The 26,952-nt window shown below is 49.1% G+C and overlaps 1 protein-coding gene across 1 annotated transcript; it reads left to right on the forward strand.

Annotated features, from left to right (window-relative positions):
* The first annotated feature begins 5,135 nt into the window (after positions 1 to 5,135).
* Rab7b (RAB7B, member RAS oncogene family) lies at positions 5,136 to 26,952 on the forward strand. The gene is made up of 6 exons (XM_026387513.2): positions 5,136 to 5,312; positions 11,188 to 11,256; positions 11,774 to 11,900; positions 12,573 to 12,788; positions 19,642 to 19,767; positions 24,859 to 26,952. Exons 2-6 carry the CDS (start codon positions 11,204 to 11,206, stop codon positions 24,934 to 24,936), a joined length of 600 nt encoding a protein of 199 aa, XP_026243298.1. The 5' UTR covers positions 5,136 to 5,312; positions 11,188 to 11,203; the 3' UTR covers positions 24,937 to 26,952.

Consider the following 26,952-nt stretch of genomic DNA (forward strand, 5'->3'; position numbering starts at 1 on the left):
TTTCTTCTATAGAATTGACCATATTCGGAGTTTTGCTGGTGGAAATTCAGAGGTGTCATTTAACATGGGTCTCTGAGCCCATCTTTTCTACAGAACGGTGCTTAGATCTGGAGGCCTGAGTTCATGGCAAAACACTTCATGGATGGGGCTGGGCACTTCTCGTTGTATTCCATCAGGAGGCAGATACAGCTGTGTGCCTCTCCATTGGTGGTTTAAGACTGACACGTGGGGTTGGAATTGTGAGCCTTCGCCATCCATTGACTTTAGCATCTCACCTGCAGGTTTTAGAGGCATTGATGGTCATCACTGAGACCCACTCTATCTATCATTAGGAACTTCTCTACTCCTATTTCTTTTTCTGCATTTGTTAGCTAGAATTCTTCTGTAATTGCAAACTTCCCTCCTCAACCACTAGCTCACCATGAGATAGAAAAAAGATAACTTTCTGGGGCAGGGTATTTTCCTCATCTATTTAACGACTGTCAAAACGATAAGCTGGTGTGATAGCAAATTCCAGTGGATTCTAAACATCTTTGGTGTGTTTCAATTTACTGAAGATATTTTTAGTTGCTCAAATCACCCCATATTGAGCCAGCAGGTGACCTTTCAAGTTAGTTCCTGTGAACTTTTCTGGCCCATCATGCCACTTCCAGCTCCACAAGTGGCATTAGCCATTGTCCCAAGAAGTCCTCGTTCCTTGCAGTGTGCCCATATTTTTTTTGCTGTAATGAAAATATTTCATAGTATGTAGGGGATGGAGAGAAGAGAGAGAGAGTAAGCCCTTTTCACATTTGGGACCCCAGGGCCCATTCTGAGGAATCTACCACAGAGAATCCCGACCCGAGGCACATCCTTATTCTGGTAGTTCCTGTTGCCATGAGACATGACTTATTTTTCTCTTCCTCTCTTTAATTTTTGCTACTTTCAAGATAGAAGTGTCCTCAGTTTTGTTCTTACTATAAAATATGCACAAGTGCTCCATGATCCTACCTTTCAAGCGCTAGTATAAATTTGAAGATTTTTGTTGTAGTTGTTTTGTTTTACTTTGGTTTTGAAAACCAAGTTGCCCAGACTGACCTTGAACTTGGGATCTTCTGGTATTACAGGCAACTTGCACCAGCTTGAAGTTGTTTTGTAACACTTTTATTTTTTCCTTGTACATGTAAACAGAAAGGGCTATTGGTAAGAAAACTTTCTCTTTCTACAAAAAAAGAAGAAGAAGAAGAAGCAATTCTCCACATATCCTTCCCTAGACTGCTTTTCTTTTAAAATAGATTCCCTGTCAGCACAGATATATCATTCTTCTAACATCTCCACGGTGTCTATTTATTTATCCATCCAATCCCCTCTTAATGTCCATAAGGTCCATTTGGGGTTTAGTTCAATCCAGTACAATAAATATTAATTTTATACCATGTTCAAAGGCAGGTAGTCTGCAACATAGCTGGGCAGGCCCTGGCTGTCACTTATGGGCACCAGGAGGGGTCGCGGAAAACACCCCAGGCTGAAGAACTGATAGTCAACCTGGATGTGCATCTGTGCCCCACCCCCATCACTTGGGTGACCTCAAATGAGGACTTTGTGCCTCTGAGACGCTTTGCAGAGCCTTTGGATAGATCCAGTGAGCCCACCTGGGTGGAATCACTTGGCTCAGAATGTTCACTGCAGAGTAGGTCCCAGCCACACGTACCTACTTTTTTATTTTGTTTTACTTTTTTTCTGGCTGATTTTTTTCAAACTAAATTATTACATTTAGAGTTAATTAAAAATCAGCCTGATCCAAACTAGCTACCAAAGCATTATGGCAGAGCTGCTGACCACACAGGCTGTGCAGGCAGGCAGGCCTGGACTTGACTCCCAGCACTAGTTGAAGGCACACCTCAGTTTGCTCGGTCATCAGATGGGCCTGGTAACAGGAAGCACTTTGTGGGATCATGGTGAAGAGTCATTGCCACCATCGAACTAGCTTCTGTGCCTGTGTTCTTCAGGGAATAGTCTCTCAGTCTCAGGGTGAATCCTAGAAAAGGCAGAAGGCTCTAGATAAAAAGACTTTTGAGTGTTGCTTTGAATCTGAATCAGGGAGCCTGAAGACAAAAGCAATGACATCATCACATCAACTGAGTGTCCAAACCAGGTGGTGACTTCTGTCTTCACAATGACCCCACTGGCTCAGTCACACACACACACAAAAAAATACTTCTATGACTTGTTCTTTGTCCCTGTCCCCCTAGGCATTGCTTTTCACCAGAAATATTTCAAGAACATTCTAACGGGTGCTCTGATTCCAGCCTCACGTCCACATCTACACACTAGGGCCTGATTGATCAATATTACTGAAGCCCAGCTCTAATCCCATCTTCCCCTGCTCCAACTTCCCAATGGCTCCTCGCTAGGTGTCAGATGACATCCCAGCTGACAGGACTTGTGGGGCTCTCTAGAGCCTTGCCTCAGTTTGACCTCACTCCTGCATTTGCATCTGGGCCACCACAGCCGAACAACGCCTTCCCCTTCTCCTCACTTGCACTTTGCTGCCAGGAATCTTCTCTGCTTGCTAGAGATGCAGTGCATTCCCCAGAGTGGCCCCTTCTCCATGAGGGTTAAGATGTTAGGCTCAGAGCAGTGAAGAACCAGGCCACGCTGGGGAGGTGGTCGGCTGGGACTCGGTGGCTACCTGTGTGCTCTCTCTTCTGCCAACCACAGGCGCAGCATCTCACCCACCCGGGATCGATTCCCTTTATGTGGAGCCTGCCTGCCTCCTCTGCACCTCGCACAGTGGCATGTGTGCTCATAGATCCACATCGCTGCAGCTCCAGTTCCAACTCCTTCCCACCATAACGCCCTCTTTTGCTTCCCTAACTAGGATGAACTTCTTCTTCCTCAAAATCCTCAGATTTCTTTTCATTCTTTCTTTTCTTTTTTTTTTTTTTTTGGTACTGGGAATTAACCCAGAGATGCTTACCCACTGAGCCACATATCCCCAGGCCTTTTAATGTTTTTATTTAGAGCCAGGGTCTCCCTAAGTTGCTTAGGGTGTCACTAAGTTGCTGAGGCTGTCTTGAAGTCATGATCCTCCTACCTCAGCCTCGCAAGCCTCTGGGATTATAGGTGTGCACCACTACACCCGGCAGCTGTGTTTCTTTTTGCTCCATGTCTTATTTCCACTGTTCAAAATGCAAGTGTCCACTCTTACATCTCCCAAAGAGTCTGACCTGTCCGGATCTCTGAGTGGATGCATGCAGCGGGAAGGAGGACAGAGTTCAGTGGTGCAGCCTCAGGCCTCCACCGCAGGGCAGAGGCTGGGCCTCATTTTCCACTGCAGCACATGTCAGGGGAAGGGAAGGGAAGCTGCTGACTTTTGATCCACATGGTTGGAGGAAGCAGGAGTTAGAGGCTGATGTGGCTGGTGACTTGGTTTTCAAAGGTGCTGGGGACAGTTCTGCAAATGGGCCCTGAGTTTCAGTCCCATGCTCAGAGACTATAGAGACCAGGTGAGCACAGTTCACCCCCATACCCAAGCACCCTTAGCAGGGGCCCCACGGCAACTTTCTGTGCCACTGTACCTCTCTGGGTGCTCACGTGCTCTCCCCACTCCCGTTTCTCTCGTTCATTTAAAACTTTTGAAGGGCAACAATTTAAGAACAAATCAGCAGTCATCAATCAGGGGGTGGGTTGATGCTCCCTTTCTGGAGTAACCAAAGTAGAACATTCGGGATAAACAAGCTCTGGAATTCTTTCCATCTTCCACTGTATCCTGTCCAGAATTATGCTTCAGAGACATTATTACATCCTCCCTCCAGGCATGTTTGCTAATTGATACAAAGAAATGATTTCAACTTTTGTTCCATCCCAAACTGCGTAGCGGGGCCTGAACCTGGCACAGTGAATGGCTGAGCAGGGATTTGGGGACACTCACCCTTGAGAAAGTTTTAGGCTGTGGCCAGATTAGATACAGAGAGTGGTAATAAAGCAGCTTTAGGACTTCTGGGGGCCATAAGAAAGAACTTTTTGACAGGGAGGATATTAAACAAAGGAACAGACCCACAGGAAGATGAAATCCTACCTCAGAAGAAATGTGGGAATGGATGAGGCGTCAAATGTATTAGACATGTTGAGGGGATTCTCTTGAGATCTGCTGATCCACTTAAACCAGGCATGTCCAAACTCACTTCATCCCCCTTTCATCTGCCAGCCATAGTTACCCAAGGCACAATTCCAGGCAGCTCAAAGAGATGCCCAAATTAGACTCACGCCAGCACCATTTGAAATTGCTCTAGTTTCCTAAGTACTTCAGGTTGGCTCATGCATGCTCACCCAAGAGGCCCCGGATCTGCCAGGGCTTGTCTCACATCTCACAAGCCTGGAGTGGTGTGGTATATGCATGTGCATGTGGGCTGGGATATGTGTGGTGTGTGTATATATCGTGTGTTATCGTGGTACTATATGGATGGGGGCGGGTGTGGTGTATCTGCATGATATAGAGTATGTGTGTGAGTGTGTGGGTGGATGAGTGTGGTGTGAGGGGTGAGGATGTGTATAGTGTGCATATGTTGTGTGGGGGTGTATGATGGGGGATCACGTGTATATGTGTGAATAGGGAGTGTGTGTGTATGAAATAGGGTATGCATGTGGTATGGGAGGAGGTGGAAGTATATGTAGTATTGTGTGTGAAGGATGTGTGTGTGTGTGTGTGTATGAGGGGTATACGGTATGTGTGTCTAGGGTGGGGGATATATACGGGGTGTTGGGGGTCTGGTGTGCACATGTGCATTGAATTGGGTGAGGACAAGGGGCGAGGCCCAGCAGGCTGATGGAAGGACTGAATCTAATACACATGTGTATTGAAAACTTAACAAAAGGGCCCCTTTACTGGGTGGCTTCCAGCAGCAGAGGCAGAAGTTCCTAAAACCAACCTCCACAAACAGAGCATGTCACCTTGCAGCCCCTCTGGCCCAAAAGCTCCCACCCTCAAGCCTCCCATTCCTTACCCCTCTGGGCCAGAGTCCTATAAACTGTACTCTCCAGGGGCCCCAAGTCCAATCAGCTCAGAAGCCTGGATTTCCCATTCCACCCCACCCCCTCCACCCACGCAGCTGAGGTCACCCAGCCCAGCCTCTTTTGCAACTTTCCCAAGTCTGTGCGCAGAGGGAGAGGAGGAAAACTCAGAGGGAAGTAGCTGGCTAACAAAGTCTTTCAGGTTCCCAACGCCGCCGTTTAATTCTCTGGCTCAGCTGAGACCTTTGCTCCAAGAAGAGACCTCCAGACTCAGAGAGAGCGCCCACCTGCCCCCGGAGGCCAAGTGCTACAGCCTCAGCGTAAGTGCTCTGGAAACTTGTCTCTATCCTTCTGTCTGTCCAGCAGCCCCCAGAGCTATTTGGGTGTTGAGGGGAGGAGTAGAGGTAGAGGGTACAAGGAGGAGGCCTAGAATCTGGCAGCTGCAGGTTTCGATCCAGCCCAAAGACCCCCATCCTAGGGAAATGACTGGGCGTGGTGGCAAGAAAGGACTTCCCCACCCTCCCGGGGAACTGGGGCCCTGCTGGGGGATATGCAAGGGCCGGCATGCCTGGCAGCTGCCACAGCTGGCTGAGTCAGTAGAGGGAGGTGCTATTGCTCCAAACCTGCAGGGCAAGCCGGGAACTGGAGCCCTCCAAGAGGACTGGGTCCTGTCACACCTAGAGACCCCTTGCCACCTGAACAGGGTTCCTTCCGGCATGGAGCTGGGTGGGTCAGAGGATCTCACCAGGGAAAGCTGAGCTCCCAGAAATAGGAAATTATCTCTTGTTCTAAATCAGAAACATGCTTCCTGGCAAAGGGTGCACTGCTAGATGAGCCGATGAACAGAGACAGATCTGAGTCCAGCTTGCCACCAGCCAGTCCTTGACCCAGGAATCCACCGGGGTATCACAGTGTTTTTTAAACTGCAAGTGCTGTATAATTGCTAGGCATTATGTATTCATAGAAATAGTTTCATGGGGCCTACTGATCAATCCCCCACCACAAAGGTCCTTATCAATATACTAAGACCTACATTATGCTGGTGCATAATAAGGACGCACTACATGTGCTCACTGGGTGGATGGCTGGGTGGCTTGAGGGGTGGATGGAGGACAGATGAATGGAGGGGTGCACACGGAAGCCTCTATATGCTCTATATCAGATGGGTACACTACTTGGGGAGATAGGACCAATACATCCAGACAACTTAAAGGACAGAAATGCTGAGCTTCCTGAAACCAGGGCTCTGGGTGCACTTCCCAGAGGGAACAGGTCTGGACCTGCTGGGATTTGAGTGTTTACGGCTGAATTTCATTCCTGGGAGGCAGCAAAGCCTCGGGCTCCCTAGACAGCCTCTTCGCACAGATAGCAAATTTATACCATAGGAAATGGCAAGACTGGACATCTGGCCACTGCAAATCCCTTCCCTTCTTCCAGACTTGACTCCACAATTTTTAGGTGGATATTTGCCATTTTCTGAGGTGTGGGATGGGAGGAGTGGTACTAAAGAGCAGGATAAGAAGCTGAGGAAGAGCACATGCTGGGGGCGGGGACTGCCCCAGGTCCCTGGTCTCCCTGTCAACAGAGGACACCTCACCTAACACCTGAGGCAGGAGACTGCGCCTGGGTTCTGGCTGGGACCAGTGGAGGAGGGAGAGAAGGGCAGTGGGAAGGCGAGAATGGAGAAGATTTAGAGTTCTTGAAGGACTCTTCCTGGACTCCAGGGCTCAGCAATCACTCAGTCTCTCTTGCTTCTCAGGGACATAGCCATGCTGTAGCTTGGGCACGTGGGTAGGGCCTGGGCTCAGGCTTGGAAGTGCTGCCAGGCAAGAGGGGGAGAAGGGCTGGTCACATTCGGTGGGGAGTAAGTCCTCCCTGTGTGGACCTGGCAAGTCCCACACTCCACGCCTGCTCCTTGCTGTTACTTAACAGGGAGGATGACTCAGCCTGGCCTCTGGGACCATGTCCTGCTCTGGAGCATCTGAGTCAGCCATATGGGCAGGAAGAAGCTTAAAAGGACAACTATGGCCAACAGCCTAGCCCAATGGCAGAGTAGAGAGGACACAGAAAGGGATCTCAGCCACTGTCTGAAGCCTGTGCTCCCAGGGAGAACCCTGGTGCCTACCCTGAGCCAGTGACAGTCACTCTCTTACAATGAGTCAGTCCCCTGTCACTCTCCTGTTGCTGCTGCTGATCCTGGACCACAGAACCAGGCTATTTTTAACTAGCAACCTCAGCAAATGTCAGCCCTCGTGGAAATGGCTTGGGGGAACCTGCAGCGGTGGTACATTTTGAGGGCACATGGGGGAGGGGCAGGGTGGTGGAGTGGAAGGGGAGCTCATAAGACAAGGCAAGTTACAAGGATGAGTAGGAAAAAAGACACAGAAATAAATAAATAAATAAATAAATAAAACCCAAAGGAAAGACCTCAACTCTACGAAGAGCTGGCACATGGCAGAGGAATCAAGCCTTTTTTGTGTGGCCCCAGGAGATATCCAACCCTAGCGGAAGCTCCATGGGACAGGGCTGGCTCTGTGTTTTCATACATGTGGCTCAAGCACCAGCTGGAGATGGGATTCAATGACCTTTAAGGTCCTTGCTGTGGTGGGCAGGCGCCACACCGGTAGCTTGAAATCAGCCTTGGTGGGCAAATTTATACCGTAGCAAATGGCAAGACTGCACATCTGGCCTCTGCAAATCCCTCTCCTTCTTCCAGTTGTCAAACATTTATCTGGATCTTTCCCAACTTGAGAAGCCTGTTATAAGAATGTGTCACATGCCACCTTCAGAAGAAGCCACAGCCATGAGATGTCTCTGTCTCTTGTTTACCCATGAGGGAACACACTCCCCAAGATTAAGCACCTCAGTCTAGGTCACAGATGTGCGGGGATGGGATGAGAGCTCTGACCCCCAAACTCATGATCACTCCATGGTACCAGGCAGCCTTCCTCCTGCCCCAGCCGTCAGAATGACTCATCCTTTTAGGAAGTCACTCTCAAATGACTTTGGGCTGCCATCAGTTCTTTTTAAAAGAGAGGTTCCTTTACCTTATAGTTTTAACTACAGAAAAAAAAAACCCAAAGGGAAGACCTCATAATAATGTATTATATGTTCAGAAATAATTTAGGCTTGTGGGACAAATTTTAAAACCAAACATACATGAAATATAAAATAAAATGATGGCTCTTTGCATCTCATCTACCTTTCTCCAGCCCTCTTATTAATCATGTGGTGTGTCTTTCCATAACATTCCATGTTTACAGGATAAACATTTGTGCAATGTTAAACATATAGTCACACATAAGGGTTGCTGTTTTTGTATAATTGCAATCAAATTATAGAAAATCTTCATTTTTTTTTCTACTAAAATAACCATGTGTATCTTTCCACTTTATCACTTCATCTTTTTAAAACTGCCTGGCATTCCAAAGCATGAATGGATTTGAATTTATGTGGAAAGGCTCTCTTTATGGACATTTAGATTACAACTCAGGGGCACCAAGGGCAAGGTGTATACTTCTCATTCTAGTTTTGCGGCTGGGCAGTAGAATCTCCCAGTCAAGGGCAAAGACTCTAGCAGGGTGCTGTGGGACACACACCTGTAATCCCAGCAACTCAGGAGGCTGAAACTCAGGAGGCTGAAACTCAGGAGACTGAATCAGAAGGACCAGGAGTTTGAGGCCAGCCTGGGCAACTTAGTGAGACTCTGTCTAAAGGAAGGGAAGGGGAGAGAAAAGAGGCAGGGCAAGGCGTGGTATCTGGAACTAGACGTGGGTTCAAATCTCAGCTCCAGATCCAGGCTCTGCTCTGTAGGCTTTATGTCTCCAGGCATGAGCTGTTTAAGTTCTATAAAGTCCGCTTCTTCAGTAAGGATGAAAAAGAGATGGTAAAATACAGGTGATAATAATAATGTCAATCTGACAGGCTAGTTTTGCAGCCGATAAAACAGCTAACAATTTCTTGAGCCCTTCGCTTGTTCCACTAAAGGTATCATAATAATATATTATGTGTTCAATGTATTATAATGATGAATTCATTCATTTTACCCTCACATAATATGCATGTTGCTTATTTGCATATTCTTAAAGCTCTCAGCTGTCAGCAACCATTAGCCTGTAGTATGAGACATAGTCGGGCAACATGCATGACTCTCACAGTGTCCCCTCGGCCTCAGCATGATGAGCTTGCATCCCAGTGGTAGGTCCTATTCTGCGGTCTCAGTTCCCTTTCTGCCCTCTGTGCTTCTTTGTCATTTTGGCTCCCTCTGTCTCCTCTTGTTCTCCTGGGGTTTTGTGGGGGTCACCAAACCTGAGCCCAGTGCTCCGGATTCCTGTGCACACAGATCCCATGGACTTGAACTCAGTGTTAAAAACTCCTCCTCTGGCCTTTGACCAGAACATGAACAAATCTGTTTACTACCTTGGGGCCTTGGATGAGTGACAAGGCCTCACTTCTTGGAGTGAGGACCTCCTGCATCTGTGGAGCTCCTCGGAGAGCCCTCTGCAAGTGCTCAGCCTCTGCCACTTCTTTCACCCCTTCTTCCTTCCTCCCTTTTGTTCTGACTCCCTTTCCTAAGGCATCGCCTTGGTGTTCCAAGCTGAATTGCCATGCTGTCCCCTTCCAAAGTGGCATGGATGCTTAGAGATCCGCGCCTTTTAGGAGCTTCTGAGTCACCGTCTCCCTTGGCTGGTTTCCCTTGTGGGCAGTGACACCATTGCAAAATGCCAGCCAGGGTTCATTCCCTTCCCCTTCAGGTCAGAAGGATAGGAAATATTTACTGAATGAATGAATGAATAAGCGTGGCCGACGCACGGCCCATCTTGCTTCCTCTCCAGGCTTCCTCCCTCTCCCTGAAGCAAATCAGCGCTGTCTCCATTCAACCTTCCCAGGGTTTGGCCTACTTCGTCATCCCCTCCCCAGGAAGACAGCGCCCCCAACCACATGCCTCATTTCTTCGGGGCCTGGTTCGATTGAGTTTCCACCATACTTTCCCTGTGTTCTTGGGAACTGTAACTTTCTCCTGTGTCCCTTGGCCCTGTGCCTTCTAACCTAGTGTCTCCCTGCAGAGGTGTCCCGCGTGCTCCATCTTGTGCTGCTCCCAGGGTCTAGCACCGGACTCTGTTAAATGTTCTCATCACAGGAAAACGGCAGTGCCTGTGTTCGTTAGTTGGAGTTAGCCATTTCATAATGCGTTCATGTTGCTTTTCAAAACAACAAGTTGAGAGGTGGGGGCATAGCTCAGGAGTAGAGCACTCGCCTAGCATTTGCAAGACTCCAGCTCTAATCCTCAGCACTTCAATAGAAAGGGGGAAAAAAAAAAAGGATGTTTTACTAATTCAACTTTAATATCCGTTTATACTATTTGGAGTGATGTTATATGTACAGCTTAGCATCTTCTGCTTTCCGTTTAGAATCTAGGACATAAGCATTTTCTATAAGATGCTCAAAACTCTATTTTAATGACAGCTTATTAGTTCATGGTGTGCTGTGATTTAACTACTTCTTTATCATTAAATGTGTAGACCACCATGGAGAACACTCTTGAACTAGGGTCTCTGCTCACGTTTCTGGCTACTGCCTTAGAACAGATTCCTAGAAGTGGAGGTCTGGGACGTTTTTAAGGCTTTCAATGCTTGTTGCCAAGTAGCTTTCCAGTAACATCTACCAACCTCACCCCCCACCAGCTGCAGTAGAGAAGAGCCTTTTGATTCTGCAATTGTAGCCTCACCTCGGGCTTGGGAAGGGATGGTCTTCCATTCAAAGCCTCTGAGCAGTGCTGACAATGGACCCCTTGTCCTGCCCACCCCATCTCCTCTTCCCACAGTGCCCTCCATCGCTGGCTCCAGGCTTGACTGTCTGTGAGGCCTCTGTTCACCCCTGTCCTGCCTTCTTGGTACTCTAAGCTGACTCTCGGAGCAGGGTTGCCTTCCTCCTTCCAGGGTGAGGGATTTGTCTCTCCTGAGGGTTCACAGCCCCTCCAGCCTTGTGGGGAGACCCTCAGGGAAATGAGGGGAGAAGGTGTAAGGGTTCCTAACTCATATGCCTCTTTCAGAGAACAGCCCTGCCTCCGTCCTGGGCCCAGAGCAGAGATCTGCACACTGAAAAGGGGAGAGGAAAGCAGAGACCAGCCTCTGTGTCAGTGGTCTCAGGAGACACTGGCCAGCATGTAGATGACCTCTGACCTTTTTCCTACAGGTTCTGAAGCCACTTCATGAATCCTCGGAAGAAGGTGGACTTGAAGCTCATCATTGTCGGAGCACTTGGGTAAGCCAAGCTGAGCTCGGGGTCTGGGATTCTGGAAGCGGCCTTGCCAGGGCAGTGGGGCCTCTGTGATGTGCTCCCACCCCACGCCCAGGGTCCCCAGGGGTGGGTGACAGAGAAGTGCACCCACCTCAAGGAAGGAAGCTGAGTTAGGAGAAAAATCTGGCAGTAAATGATGGGTTTGGTCCCAGCACTATAGTAACCAGCTCCGAGAATCTGGCAAGACATTCAGCAATTGCCCTCCCACCACCTGCCACACCCAGAAAGGACCTGCCTGTTGCTATGGGGATTTTTCAGCTCTCTCCAGATATCTCTGCTTCCTTTGTTTGGTTTCTACTTCTAGAAACCATTCTCCAGTCTCTTGCTCCTCCAAGGGTGGTCCCTGAACCACAGATGATAGAAATCCAGAATCTCAGGGAGAGATAGCATCATCAGGGGGATGGTACGTCTCTGAGAATGGCATTGGGTGGGTGTGTGTGTGTTGGTAGGTGTGCGTTCACATGTGTTGGCTTTTCCACAGAGTGGGAAAGACCTCCCTCCTTCACCAATATGTCCACAAGACATTTTATGAGGAATACCAGACCACGCTGGGGGCCAGCATCCTCTCCAAGATCATCATGCTGGATGACACAACTTTGAAGCTGCAGGTGAGCAATCAATGCTCTCTTTCCCTCTTTGCCAACACTCCCTGCACAGCCAAGGGTAGTCAAGTGGGCTCAGAGTTAGAGTGGCCTGGAGCAGAGACAGCTAACTTCAACCCATGGGACAAATCTGGTCTCTTCATGGGCACACAGCCACATGCATTTGTTTACTTACTGTCTTTTCTACTCCAATGACAGTGAGTAATTGCAACAGAGAGAGAGTGGCCAGCAGAGCCTAAAATACTTACTGTCTGGCTTTTTGCAGACAAAGAAAAAAAAAGATGCTGGTGCCTAATCTAGAAGGAAGAGGACTAATTCAATTCTTAGGAGACCTTATGCCTTCTTTCTAAATTTCCCTGGAAAAATTGGTGGTGGCCTTGGGCCAGTCCCTCCTAAAGTCCATGTTTCTAAGTCCAATGCCTGCCCTGATGACCCACAGGCAAAATGAGAGGTCAGATGTGAAAGTCCTCCCAGGAGTTAAATGTTTTTGCAAAGGTGTTGTAGTGTGCGAGGGCGAGAAGCTCAGGTCACCTGTGTGTGAAAGGCCCCTACACACCTGAACGTAAACTGGGGCTTTCCTCTCTGCCCAGAAAAGGAAGGTTTGGCATGAGGTAACCTGACTGTACCTCCCTCCAGCCACTCACCACAGCCCCACGGGATGCTGCTCTTCCCTTCTAGATCTGGGACACAGGCGGTCAGGAGCGGTTCCGCTCCATGGTGTCCACCTTCTACAAAGGCTCTGATGGCTGTATCCTGGCTTTTGATGTCACCGACCTGGAGTCCTTTGAAGCCCTGGATATCTGGCGGGGTGACGTTCTGGCCAAGATTATCCCTATGGAGCAGTCCTACCCCATGGTGGTGCTGGGGAACAAAATTGACCTGGAAGACAGGAAGGTATTGTTCATTCATTCATTCAACAAATTTTGTATCAGCACCCAACATGTCCCACACATGCTGAGCTGAATCAGGCGCAGTCCCTACTTCAAGAATTCCATAGTTTAATAGTGAATACAGACCCTTTAAAAAACAGTTATTGATGGTAAATGCAATTATAGAGATACACCTTGGAGAAATGGAGAGGCCAAAGAAGGGGCATCTGTCCCAGTCCAGAATAGAGGACAGGCTTCTTAGAAGATGTGGGTTCTAGGATGAAGACACAGCATGGTGTGAACTGAGAACTGCAGGTGATCCTGTCTAGACACAGGGAGTCAAGGGCTGAAGGCCTCAGATGTAATTGGAGTCTCAATGGAAATAGAATTAACCTGTAGAACAGCATTTCTGCCATGGTCAAGTAGGGGGTCTGCAGTTACAAATTCTTGGATCTGTAAGTTTTCAGGAAAAGTAACAACTTTTTAATTATCATAGGAACATTTAGCATCATGACTAACCATTTGACAGCTGGTCTGCTTCATAATCACAGTGGCCCTGAGAGTAGGTATTGACCATCATGGGGCCATTGAGTAGAGAGCTCTTTTAATCCTTGCCTGCTCATGAAAAAAGAATAAAAGTAGCCTTAATTTGTTAAAGATGCTCTGCACCAGTCCAAGTCCCAATGACACCCAAAAGACCTGTTTGAGCTGTGCTCAGTGGTGCACACTTGTAATCCTAGCAACTCGGGAGGCTGAGACAGGAGGATCGTGAGTTTAAAGCCAGCCTCAGCAACTCAGCGAGTCCCTAAGCAACTTAGTAAGACTCTGTCTCTAAATAAGATACAAAAAGGGCTAGGGATGTGGCTCAGTGGTTAAGTGCCCCTGAATTCCATCCCCAAATACCCCCACCCTCCCCCCTCCAAAAAAAAACTGTTGGAAATAGGTTTTCTTGGTGTTTCAAATAGAGAAAGGTAGTGAGGAAGTGAATCATCGTGTTGGAACCGTTTCCACAATGGCTCAGAGAGAAAAGTGATAGGAGGTCAGAGGCATCACTTGGCACGATGAAGTATGTTGATGGATGGAAGGAGGCAGGAGACAGGAGACGGTGCTTCTTCCAACGGAGCCGCCACACGTACCGGGGAATCTCTGGTGCCAGAGAGAGGCATGTTGGGTTTGGACGTGGAGAACAGCCCCAGGCAGCTGGGGAGGACAAGCAGGCTTTGGAAGACATAAGAATGAAAGCTCTAAAGGGAAGTCCATGCTGGGAACAGCTAGCGAGAAGGCGTCAGCTCTGTGTCACTTCACGTTGGAAACCCAGTGTCAGTTCTCTCATCACAAATATCCAGGCTCTGACTAACAAAGCCCTAAGTTCATGCAGAGGTAAGATGCTCCCTTTCTTTGTCCCCACTGGGACAGCTGCAGGGGAGAGTCTCATTGCCAACCTTACGCCTCAACACCCCACCCCCTTAGCCGAGATCACAGGTGTCGGACCCTGTGTGGTCGGGAGAGCAGGGCAGGTCTTCTCTGACTGGTATTGTCACCAGAGGGTTCTGTGTTCTCTTTGGGCCTCGTGATGGTGGCAAGCTTTCTTCTGTGGGTCACTCCTTTGGGTCCTTAAGAAGACTTCTCCAAGAATATTTCACTGTCCCTTCTCAACTCCTGACTTTTCAGCCATCTCCCAAGCCACTAGGGTCACCTCCTCCCTCAAATAGTCCTCTTGGTAGCTCCAACCTGGCTGTCCCTTTGTAGAGCCACTTCCCAAGGCACAAGGTGACTCTGGCTCCATTGCAGGGACTTTGTTTTCCCTCCACCCCATCACCTTCTACCTCAGATCCAGTCCACTATGTCCACCAAACTCCAGGGTCCGTGTTGTGGGAGGAAGGGGTAGTTGCACACACAACACAACTTTCTCCAAAAGAAACCTTTCTAATCCTCCTCTTCAATGTCCGTTCCATGAGCGTTCAGGTCAACGAAGAGACCCTTGGTCATGAGCTTTTGGAAATGTGTGTGTTCCCCGGGGTGGTCTGCCTTCCAACTCACTTCTCGTCTGATGTCTATCAAGCAGTCATGCCACCCCACCAACATCCATTTTAACATTTTGTTTCATGTGTCTGTGAGTCTTAAGGTTCAAGGTCCAGGGAGTTCAAGGCTGAGAGTCTGACTTTTTCTCAGTGAAGTAAGAGGTGCCACCTTTTGATGAGAGGAAGGAAACCAAGTAAGAGCCTTAGGAAATCATAGAGCTTAGCTTGAACAGTTGTCCCTAAAAGAAATGAGAGGAGGAGCCCATCAAGGACAAGGACAAGAACAGATGTGAGTGCTCGCCAAGCAGGAGACCGTGAACTTGAAGTGGAATCACTGGTGTGTTCTTTCTCAACAGCCCAGCCTGGGGGTAAATGCCAGGAAGAAGGGACCTGAGACTGAGGCTTCTCCAAGCAAGAGCAGTCAAGGGGTAGAGATGACAGGGCTCTGAGAAGCCACGAGGGAAAGGGGAGGAACAAGGGGAGAGTTGAGGGCGGGGGGCCAGAGGTTGGAGACCAGGGCAGCGGAGAGGGCACCCAGGAGTTGAAAGGAGACTATGGTCATGGAAGAATGGGAGGCCAGATTTGATATTTACAGAGACCTAGGGTCTGGCTCTGGGCTGAAGTGGAGAGATTGCTGGGGAGAAGGAATCCGTGCACTCGGGGTAGAACAAGCTGCAGCAGATCCCACGAGTTCAGGGAACGAGGGGTACCTGGCAGGAGAGGAAGCCAGGTGCAGCTCACAGGGGAGAGGGGTGAGCTTGCAGAAAGAGGAAGAAGAAAGGATTGAAAGAAGCCACGAGGCACCAGAGGCACCAGGCAAGCCAATCCCCTCTTCAGCATCCATGGTCAAGAGCGCTATGCGTCTAGCCTCATTGGAGACAGCAAGAGGGGGAGCAGCAGCCCCCCAAAAACCCAGGCCAGCCAAGACAGGGAGGCAAAGTGAGGGTGCTGGAGTCCAGAGTCCGCCAACTGGGCCAGGGGAAGGGTCTGAGGGAGGTGATGTAGCAGACACTGGAGGTGAGGAAGTGCTCATCGATAATGAAGTGACAATAGGGAAGTGGAGAGGAGGAAGTGGGTGGGGGAGAGCAGAGGGACTTTAACCCAGAGACCCAGGAAGGGAGGCTGGGAGCCCTGCCAGGGGCCTGCCAGTCCCTGGCCGGGTATGAGGAAGTGATGAGGACCAGCTGAGAGGGAGATACCTGGCAGGCACATGGTGGGTTAGAGCTCGGCTAGCCACACTCCATGCCCATCCCTGGCCCCTACCAGCTTCTTCCTCTGTGGAGTAGAGGCCAGAATATGAATTCCCTGAGGTTATTTGAGAATTAAAGAAAATTCTGTGATTATTATCCTCCTTATTATCTCTAAGGGGCAAGTTGGAAAACACAGCATCTTTTCCTACTTAATAAAAAGAAAATAACATTTAAAAACACATTGCTAGCTTTGAGAAGATGACAAAGTTCTAGAGCAAAGTGGTGGGAACAGTTGCCTGGCAACAGAAATGCCCTCGAATTATATGCTTAAAAATGGCTAAAATGTTAAATTACATATTATGTATATTTAACCACAATAAAAACATGCATCTATATATTTTGCTTTACATGTAGCCAGAATGATCCTAAAGAAATTACTGACTTAACTTTTCTAAATTCCAACTACTTCTACAAAAAGCAATATTAAAAATATTTATATATATATATATATATATATATATATATATATATATATTAGAATAGCTCTGCAAACAAATATATGCTGCAAGGAATTTATTAACAGGGATGTGAGTGCTTTGCTCTGCACTTAGGGAGGTAATCTCAATCCATATAATCAAGATCATGTTTTCTAAAAATAGTCTTTGTTACTCTTAGTAGTAGTTTGATGGTTTACTAATTAATTTTAGACCTGCTAATCTTAGCATTTATGCTCTCCATCATTTTTAAGTGCATAAGAGTTGGAAAAGCATCATAAATACATGATGCAGACTGGACTAATTTTTTCCAACATTTGTCCTCCAATGAATAAGAAAAAACCTAACAAAGAAAGAAAATTGTTAAGTATCTGTTGTCCACCATGAGGAAAATTAATGGAAGTTGCTCTTCTAAAATTCCCCTGTGTCTCCTGTCCCCAAGTACCACACTTGGAGTTTATTTTCAAAGTTATAAATAATGTTATAAATAATATATACGTCATAAATAAAAGATAAGACAATCTTTAAAAATATGAAACTGAGGCTGGAATTGGCAGAGAAAACCGAAAAGCCCTGTCTGTGTGGCTTCCTTCCCAGGCCAGCTCTCTGAGGGCGGGGGAGGCCTGGAGAGAGATTTAAAAGAATTACTTTGCAACATAATCTCCAGTGGTACACTGAAGTCTGTATTCAATCACTCCTCAAAAACAGAGAAAGAGCAGGGGAAAATGAGATAACGTGTCTGTCCTGCCTGGGCACCCAGACTGTCCTGGTCACCCTCTGGTGAGGCAAGGGACGGCTGAGATTAGCAGCTGCCACTGCCGGCCTGCCTTCCCTGCTGGGTCCCTGGGAGACCTTGGGCACCCTGCTTTCCCTGCTGGGTCCCTGGGAGACCTTGGGCACCCATCTTGAGCTTTTGCTTTTAATGCCATGAAAGATAAAGAATCCCACTGCCTCCTGGAGAAGCAGTCACCTTCCTTTCCTTTCCTTTCAACTTCACAATAGCTCCTGATTTCCCACCGTGGGCCCAGTTAGGTGCTCAGCTCCTGCGGGGAGGGGGGCTGGGCAGGGGGCAGGACTGAAAGAAGGAAGGAACCGTAAGAAGTTGAAGTCCAGACTTTGCCTTCAAATGCTTTATAAGTTACAAAGTCCTTTGAGCGCCTAAAATGTAATCAAAGTTCAGTGTATTGATTTTTTTCTCTTTTGTGCTGGGATATATTGGGGTATATTGGGGATTGAACTCAGAGGCACTCGACCACTGAGCCACATCCCCAGCCCTATTTTGTATTTTATTTAGAGACAGGGTGTCTCTGAGTTGCTTAGTGCCTCACTTTTGCTGAGGCTGGCTTTGAACTCACAATCCTCCTGTCTCAGCCTCCCTAGTTGCTAAGATTACAGGCGTGCACCATGGTACCCAGCTAGTGTGTTGATTTCTAATGACCATTGATTTTCATGCCTGTCACTGATGAGGATGATTCTAACCAGCAGCTCAGTCAGCCTTGATTCTTTCTCCAGATAGTTGAGGGTTTTCCCTGAGCTGTGAGGGATCTTGGTCACCACTTGGTTTCTTGATCCTTGAGCATCTATGCCCCAGAGGACAGAACATTCCTCCTCCCAAAGGCTCAGAGATCAGAGGCCATGACTACGGCCTGGAGATTCTCCCTGCTCTGCTCAAGTTAACAGTACGTGGGAGACTCACAGGCAGCACCCAAACAACAGACCACCTCACTGGTCTCAGTGGTCACCCTTCAGTCTTGGGTCACAAGCCTCACAGTGCCAAGGCCATGCTGGGGACAACGGAAGCATTGTGAAAGAAAAACATGAGCCACTAGACCTACTGCCACTCCTGGGTCTAGGGGAACAAGGACCAAGAGACAGTGGACATCATGGCGTTCCCAGAATCTGCAGGAGTGAAGGAGGCAATTGGATCTCTTCCTGCCTGCATTGCTTTCAAGAGAAAGGTCCTTTCTCCCTAAGAAACAGATCTTGGATCCCTTAAATGAATTGAAGTAACAGTTATATATCACCAGGCACAGCACAACGAGCACTCCATATGTATTCATCTCCCCCTCCCCCAAATAACCAATGAATCACCAAACTCAGTGGTACCAGTTGTCTTTGGAGGTAATCCGAAGTACTGCCAGGACATTTTCCCATCCAACTCCCCCAGACTCTAATCAGCCATTGCATTTGGGAGATGTCTTTCCTATGTCCCAGGCCAAGCACTAAAAGGGTCCTGACCCTGAGCTCAAAGAATCCACAGTCCAGTGGGAGCAACAGAAAAGGAGAAGTAGGGTTCATCTGCAGTGTCCTGCAGAAGCCAGCTCAGGTGCCAGGAGAATGCTTTGCTGGGATTGCATCCAAGCTCTGCCTTCTCAGCTGTGTGATGTGGGGCATGTCTCTGGGCCTCTCTGAGCCTCATTGTACTTGTCTATAAAGTAGAGTTAATAATAACCATTCCATAGTGAGAGTGAGTGCATCAGATGAGTTAAAATATGATAAAGTACTTAACACGGTGCCTGGCCCAGAGCTTTTTAACTGTTCTCAAACTCTACCCTGGAGAAAAAGGGCCAGGAGGGAGCCAAGTTCCTGCCCAGCAACAGGTCTCCTGAGTAGCAGTCTGTTCAGCTGCAGGGGGGTTGGGGAGAGGAAGTCCTCCCTCCCTGCCCTTCCTGGCTTGTGTCTGTTATGGCCATCTCCCCTCGTAGGACTAAACAAGGAGTCAATGACAGGAAGAAGCTCCTGGTTTAGATGTTAGGAAGCAGCATATGAATGGACTCCAATTCTGCCAGGCCTGTGTTCAAATCCTGCTCAGATACATAGACTCTGAGCAAAGCTTTTCATTCCTAAGGTCTATTTTCTCATCTGTAAAATGAAACTAATAAGAACTATCACAACTAGATCTCTGTTGAGATGTGTAGGTATAGGCATGTGGAAGGTTCTTGACAAATAAGAGTGACGGTGGTAATATGGCATGACAAGGCTGGGGACGTAACCATGGTGGGAATAGGTGTCATGTGATGGAGATGGGGAAATGACTCTCTCAGTCCATTTTCTGTTGCTATAGCAGAATGCCTGAGACTAAGTAATTTATGAAGAAGAGAGGTTTATATTAGCTCATGGCAATGTCAGTGGCAATGATACAGGAATGGTGACCACTTTTCTTCCTTGCCTAGGTGCCCCAGGAGGTAGTCCAAGGCTGGTGTAAAGAGAAGGACATTCCCTACTTTGAAGTCAGTGCCAAAAATGACATCAATGTGGTGCAAGCCTTTGAGGTGCTGGCCAGCCGGGCTCTGTCGCGGGTGAGTAAGGGGCATGATGGTGGCACTGGCTAGAACTGCCCCTAGGCTCAGCAATCCCAGGAGCTGCCAGGAGAAAAGAGTATATTGGTCCAGGTGGGGATGTTCGCGTGACAGAGTGCTCATCATCTTGGTGAATTATCCACTACGTGGCCTCAACAGTTCAGGGACCACAAATTTTAGAGGCATAAAATGCAACAGAATATGCCATCAGCGGCCCCAGAGTCTGGTTATCAAGATTCTTTGCGGTGAATATGAAAATTCCATTCCTGTGCCTTACCCCTGAAGATTCTAATTTTAGTAAGCATTTGAGAAGTGTTTATCCAGACCAATCCTCATGGGGGGGACAGGAGCTCCATGGAGACAGGCATTTATCCAAGCAGAATACCCAGCCTGCTGAGCTGCTGACATCCTCCAATCCAAAGATGACCAGACCCAGACCCCGCGGTGCCATGGCTGCACAAGCATGCATTGAGGGTGGGATACCTGCTAGGCACCATGCTAGGGTCAGGGGACCCTGGGTCTCAGGAGGGAGACAGAGGAGCAATTGCAGTTCAGCCCTGGCTCAGTGGGAAGGGCACACCACAACCCCCGTTTGAGACAGGGAGCCAGAGAGAGGAGGGGAGATCTTGAAAGGCTGCCTAGAAGCGGGAGCAGGGTTTTAATGCTGCTTTGATGTGGGGGCTTATCTTTTTTGGATGAGCCTGACACCTTTAATCAGTTGGACCTCTTAAAAGAAGGGAGAGGATAATCCCAGCAATGAGAGGAATGGAGGAAATGAGCAAATGCGGGTGGGGGATTGGAGGCTTTCCCTGAGTGGAAGCATGTGCCATCATCCTGTCGTTGTGGGTGACCCCACGGGCTTGCCTGGCCCGCAGCTACCTGCTGTCCAGGAGTGAAGCGCTCCGGCCACTGGGGGCTGTGCACCGTGGAGAGGGGCCGCAGCGACCTCTAGCGGCTGCCCAGGGAGAAGGCGCGAGCTTGCCACCCTCACAGCGCGGCGCGGATCTGGGGGTTTGCCCCGCCCTCCCGCCACTCCCCCAGGGCTTGGCTGGTGCTCCCATTCCCAGCCTTGCTCTCTCTGGTTAGAGAGAAGCAGCGGGTGTCCACCTCGTCGTGCACGGTCAAAACGTGTGGCTTTAGTACACAGTCGGGACAGCTGGCTCCTACCATGCAGGTGTGCCTGTCCCCACCATTCCCAGGAACACTAACTCTTCCCTTCTACCATGACCCGGGATAATACCCCACAATCGCTCCAGTTATTGCCAAACGCTAAGTCACAAGGAAGCTTCCATCAGCACACGGCCAGGGTCCCTGTGTGGTTAGCATCTGTCCTTTTAGAGGAGAGAGTGTCCTTTATTCTTGAAATTATGTCTTTCCTATTGAATTAGGGTTCAATTATGCCCTTCCTTCTGTGCCACAGGTTATGACGTGGTGCCATCAGTAGATGGGAGCTTGTCCGCTTGTTCCTTTTAACATCCTTTCTTGGCAAAAGAATAAGTCAGCAATTCCTTGTTAGTCCCCCACGATTATGCAGGAAATTGACTGAGCAGACGTCTGGGAGTGACAAGCGTGGTGACTGCGTCAGACTGACCTAGATTTGAGTCCTTCCTGAGGGCCTGCGGGTGGACCCCCCAGAGCAGGACATATGACTTGTCTGACCCTCAGTTTCTTCATCTATAAAATAAAATTAATTTCATTCCATAACCATTTCTTGGGCTGTCAGGCCAAGGCTGGAGATAAAAACCTCAGTGCACTCGGGGTCAGGAGAGCAAGACATTTCACAAAGTGAATGGAGTCCACGCTGCAGGAGATCGTGATGAAGGACAGAGGTGACTCAAGCAGCTGGTGGCCAGGGTGAAGGAGGTTGCCTGACTGGGGAGGTGGCAAGTGAGCAAGGTTTTGACAGGCGTCTCACAGTTTGCCAGTGGACATGATAAGCCACTGCGGGTGTGAGCAGGAGGAGAAGAATGGCAGAGAGAGAGGGCAGGTCCCCAGCCCAGGCTTGAACATGGGGCCGAGTGAGGCACCAACTATGAGTGGAGTTTGCAAGGGAGGGAATTATGTCATCGAGGGATGCAGGTGTAGGGACACATGCTGAGTGACGAAGGTTGACAGTACCAGATCACAGAGGCCTCGTGAGCCCCACCAGGAGCACAGACTTCACGCCAAAGATCCATGATTTCTGGATGGTGCTGCTAACTGTTCAGGGCCCTTAGGGGCCACCCAGTTCCTCGAAGCCCAACAGGGCACATCTTTCTGCAGTGTCTGTGCTATTCAGAAATTTGCAAGAGAAACATTTTCACATTCAGACAGACTTACCAGGGCATAGAAAGTAAATTTTGCATGGGCATTTAGGGTGAAATATATTGAGGTCAGAGGGTTTGTTTTTTTTCAGGGGTGGATTCTGGGGATTGAATCCAGAGATGCTTAACCACTGAGACCTATCCCCAGTCCTTTTCATTTTTTATAGGACAGAGTCTCACTAAGTTGTTTAGGGCCTCACTAAGTTGCTGAGCCTGGCCTCAAACTTGTGATCTTCCTGCCTGAGCCTCCAGAGCTGTGGGAATTATAGGTGTGTGTCACTGTATCACTGTTCCTGGCAAAGAGTTTTCCAGGTCATGTCCTACAAGGTCTTTGCCCTTCCTCCCAGGGAGATTGTGGGCTCCTTCAACCAGCTGGGGAAAGGTTTGGGAGGGAGAGGTGCTGATTCGATAAGGGGGGGTGGTGGGAAGAACCAGGCTCTGATGTAGGACATCAGGCTTGAAATCCCAGCTCTAGACCTGCTCGCGGAGTATCCTTAAGCAAGTCATGCAGTAGCTCTAAGCCACCACTCCCTGATCTTTACAGTGCTAATTGATTGTGAGGGTTAAATAAAATAACAGCTATTTTAAAATAGGAGCTATGCCTGAGGGTTTTCAGCAGAGGAGCTTCATGCTGCAGAGAAGGTGGGCCCTGGAGGTGATGAAGAGGCCACTGCAATAGTCCAGGCAGGAGAGGACAGAGATGGTAAGAAGGGAGTGGACTGAAGAGACTTTTAAGGTAGAAGCATCAGGAGCTAATGACGGTCTATCTTAGGGTTAGGGTTAGGGTTAGGGTTTAGGGTTAGGGTTAGGGTTTAGGGTTAGGGTTAGGGTTAGGGTTAGGGTTAGGGTTTAGGGTTAGGGTTAGGGTTAGGGTTTAGGGTTAGGGTTTAGGGTTAGGGTTAGGGTTAGGGTTTAGGTTTAGGGTTAAGGTTAAGGTTAGGGTTTAGGGTTAGAGTTAGGGTTAGGGTTTAGGGTTAGGGTTTAGGGTTAGGGTTAGGGGTTAGGGTTAGGGTTAGGGTTTAGGGTTAGAGTTAGGGTTAGGGTTAGGGTTTAGGGTTTAGGTTTAGGGTTAGGGTTAGGATTAGGGTTAGGGTTAGGGTTAGGGTTTAGGGTTAGAGTTTGAGTTAGGGTTTAGGGTTAGGATTAGGGTTAGGGTTAGGGTTTAGAGTTAGGTTTAGGGTTTAGGGTTAGGGTTAGGGTTAGGGTTTAGAGTTAGGTTTAGGGTTTAGGGTTAGGGTTAGGGTTTAGGTTTAGGGTTAGGGTTAGGGTTTAGGATTAGGGTTTTGGTTTAGGGTTAGGGTTAGGGTTAGGGTTTAGGGTTAGGGTTTGGTTTAGGGTTAGGGTTTAGGGTTAGGGTTTAGGGTTAGGGTTTAGGTTTAGGGTTAGGGTTAGGATTAGGGTTAGGGTTTGGGTTTAGGGTTAGAGTTAGGGTTAGGGTTAGGATCAGGGTTAAGGATGCAAATGGAGGCATCATGGACTAGCAATGCCATTAGTCTAGACAGGAAGCAAAGGAGAAAGCAAGGCTCCAGGAGAGCACGAGATAAGGAGGTCTCTTTGGGCACATTGCCTTGGAGGGTCCTTGAGACACAAGGCAGAGACATCTGAGTTTTGTGGGGAGTTCTAGACTAGAAAGAGCAATGTGCAAGCCATCTATAGAGAGCACCAAGTAGGTGCTCAGTTAACATTTTTGCCAAGGACAAAAATAGGTAGGTGACTTTATTATTCCCACTTGGCCATATTCCAAAATCAGGGTATTTGTTATTCCAAAATATGATGAAGAGTCCTTTCAGAATTAAAGAAGACATACTTTTCTGCTTGCTGGATTTGAGATGATGGTTTTCTCTTAGAAGGTCAGCAAGAGTGACCTCCTGAGGCTCTCAGGCCCAGTGCCAGGGGCAGGAGATGAAGCGTGCAGGCCCAGTTCTGTTTGTGGAAAGGAGCAGTCACCATGTCACCATATCCAGGGGGGGGAAAGGGCTGGCTGGCTGCTGCTCCATGAAACTACAGCATCTTTATGAGGTGCTTGGGATGCAGGACCTAAAGGCAAGGCCACGGCTGTGACCAGGCTGAGGGGGTGAGGACACGCTCCCCTCTGATGCACACATCAGAATACCCCTGTGTCCTAATGGAGTTTAATTAGATAGACAAGTTGCCCGAGGCCCTGGGCCTGAAGAAAAGAATTCCAGGGAAAACCCGTCTCCAGGCTCAAGAGGTTCTGCAGGGATCTGAGGAACAAGTTGATGCCATTATCAAAGGAAAATCAGACAAAAGGCCTTTCCTGGGCCCTTGTAGGGACAGAGGAGTCTGCAGAGCAGGCAGGGAAGTGAGGAGCCGAGCAGAGGCACTGAGTCTGTTTGGGGGACTCCCTGGACTTGGGGAAGACAAAGAGCGGGAAGAGAGTGGGAGGTGTCCCCTGATGGATGGCGAGGGGGCAGGTCAGGGTGTTGGATGTTTGCAGGGAGAAGTCTCCAGAGAAGAGGAGTGAGTCGTCAGCATCTCTGCTTGAGCCCACACGTCTCCTCATTTGTCCCTTCTGGAGAATGGGAAGTTCTAGGACCTGGCTGGGCTCCTGACCCAGCCACTAAACTACTCTGGACTTGGGAAGAGGCAGAGGAGCAGGCAGGACGGGGCTTGGTGGGCAGGCAGTGGCTTCCCCCCGGGCCTCAGTTTCCCCACAGTAACATGGAGAGGGAAGAAAGTGCCCGCCCTCCGTGAGCCACGTGACTCAGGGCCGTGGTGGTCCTTGCCTCTCAGGCCACAAATGCTGACTCCTCTCTTCCCTCCCCAGTATCGAGAAATCCTGGAGAATCACCTCACAGACTCCATCAAACTCGTGCCAGGCCAGGCAAAGAGCAGATGCTGCTGACATCCAGGGCCCCGCTCCGGACACCCAGGGACAGAGCCTGCCCTGGGCCCACTCATCCCGGCTGGATCCCCCCACGGTCCCACTGCCAACCCATGCTCAGCCCAGGAGGCAAAGGCTCGGCTCTCAGAGCCCTCGACCATGCTGGCTCCAGAATCCTAGCAGCCATCGCCTGGGGCAGACTGTAGTGAGGACGGGGTTGCACCCTCAGGGCCCCGGATGAAGCCCAGAATGTCACCAGCAACTCCTGGCCCTGGAGGAGTCACAGTTTCCTCAATGGCTCCAGCTTTCTTTCTGCCTGCTCTTTCCACAATCCTGCTCCAGAACGCATCTCTGCAGATAGGCCACTGTTCCTAGCGTCCCGTGGACTGGTCTCCTTGCTCCTTCCTGCCTCACACCCCCAAAGCCACAAGACCATGATGCAGCTCGGCCTCCCTCAGTAACCAGGCCAAGGAGAGAGGGTGTGGAGCCCGCGTGCAGGGCCTGCCTCCATTCCCAGAAGATGCTCAGCAGCCCTGAGGCTCCCCTTGGATTAGAGGACTGAGGGCGCACAGGAAAGCTGCCAGGGACTCTCTTCATTCCCCTCTGCTGGGTGCTCAGGACAACTCACAGAAATCTCTCCAGCCTCAGTTTATTCATCTGTCCAATGGGGGTGATAGGCAGGTGCCTGCCCATGTCAAGGTGTGATTTTTAGGGACCAGAAGCTGCACCTACATCTCAGTGGCTATTGTTGATATGCGTTTACTACTCCTTCAAAAAATAGTGTTTAGCATCTACTATGTTAGTTGCCCTGAGGTCTGGACAAGAGCTCTGATCCCCCAGAGCTGACAGCTGGTGGGGGGGAGAGGCAATGATAAGAACTTATACAGGTGTTCCCAAAGAGCAGGTAAGTGCCAAGAACACAGTGAAACAAGGCAACAGGGCAGGGACAGGGCTGTGATGAGGTGCGATTTTAGGACTTCCCTGAGGAGGTGACGTTTGGCCTGGGAGCTAGAGAAAGAGATACAGCTGCCACTAGAGAGCTGGAGAAAGTGTGTTCCATGGGAACAAACAGCAAGGGAGAGACCCTGAGGCAAGGACTAGATTGCTGTATTCAAGGAACAGTGAAAGGACATTCATTTACCTGAAGATTCAAAGCTGCGGTCCCAAAGGCCAACCTGACCACTGGCAGAGGGTGCCTTGCTGCTCTGATGACTGGCCACCAGAGGGCAGCAGTACTCCTCCGTTTCTAAGCTCAGCCGAAGGTGGATGTTCCTGGGACACTTGAGGAGCTGGTGTTCTGGCCAAGTTCAAGGTTCAAAGTTTGCTCCCACGTTCTAGGCATTATCACCCAGATTTGTGGGGCAAAAGAACTCAAAGTTCTTAAACATAGTAAGAAATGGGCAAAAACTGCAGCATACTTGATTCAGGCAGGAAATCAGAATCAGAGACCAATACTCCAATGAGATGCCTGAGGAGCTCCCGGATCCTCTGTCCCTGCAGAAGCTTATCTGTGGCTTCAGACAGCACAGATAAGACACCCAGCCTGAAAGAAGTGAACAAGATGACCTCTCAGGATCTTCCATGGCCGAGTTCATGTCCACCACAGACGTCTCCTTGTCTCTATAGAAGTCTCCTGAGTTCCAAGAAAAGCTGCAGATATTAGCTCATGACTGCAGGTGTCATCTGCCTCTAGAGATTTACCTAGAGGGAGGGGAGTTGGGGTGATCATCAAGGGTTTGGGGAGCCCCTCCCCTCCACCTAGCTCTGAAATATGACCTGGCTCAATACTTGGGTCCAACACAGGAGAAAAGCAGCACCCCTCTATCTGTCCTCCAGAAGTCCCAGAGAGGGACAACATGCCCTCATGGGGTGACATTTTGCACACACTGGCTCTCCTGGGAGTCAGTCACACTGTGGATTTGATGTGTCACATGTGGATAGCATCAGCTGTGTACCACAGTGGACATACAGACCATTTGTACACAACAACTAGTAAATGTATTCCGTGTTTTTAATCCTGTGTGGGACAGTAGTCGC

This window comes from Urocitellus parryii, chromosome 9 (assembly GCF_045843805.1).
Source record: "Urocitellus parryii isolate mUroPar1 chromosome 9, mUroPar1.hap1, whole genome shotgun sequence".
Taxonomy (NCBI): domain Eukaryota; kingdom Metazoa; phylum Chordata; class Mammalia; order Rodentia; family Sciuridae; genus Urocitellus; species Urocitellus parryii.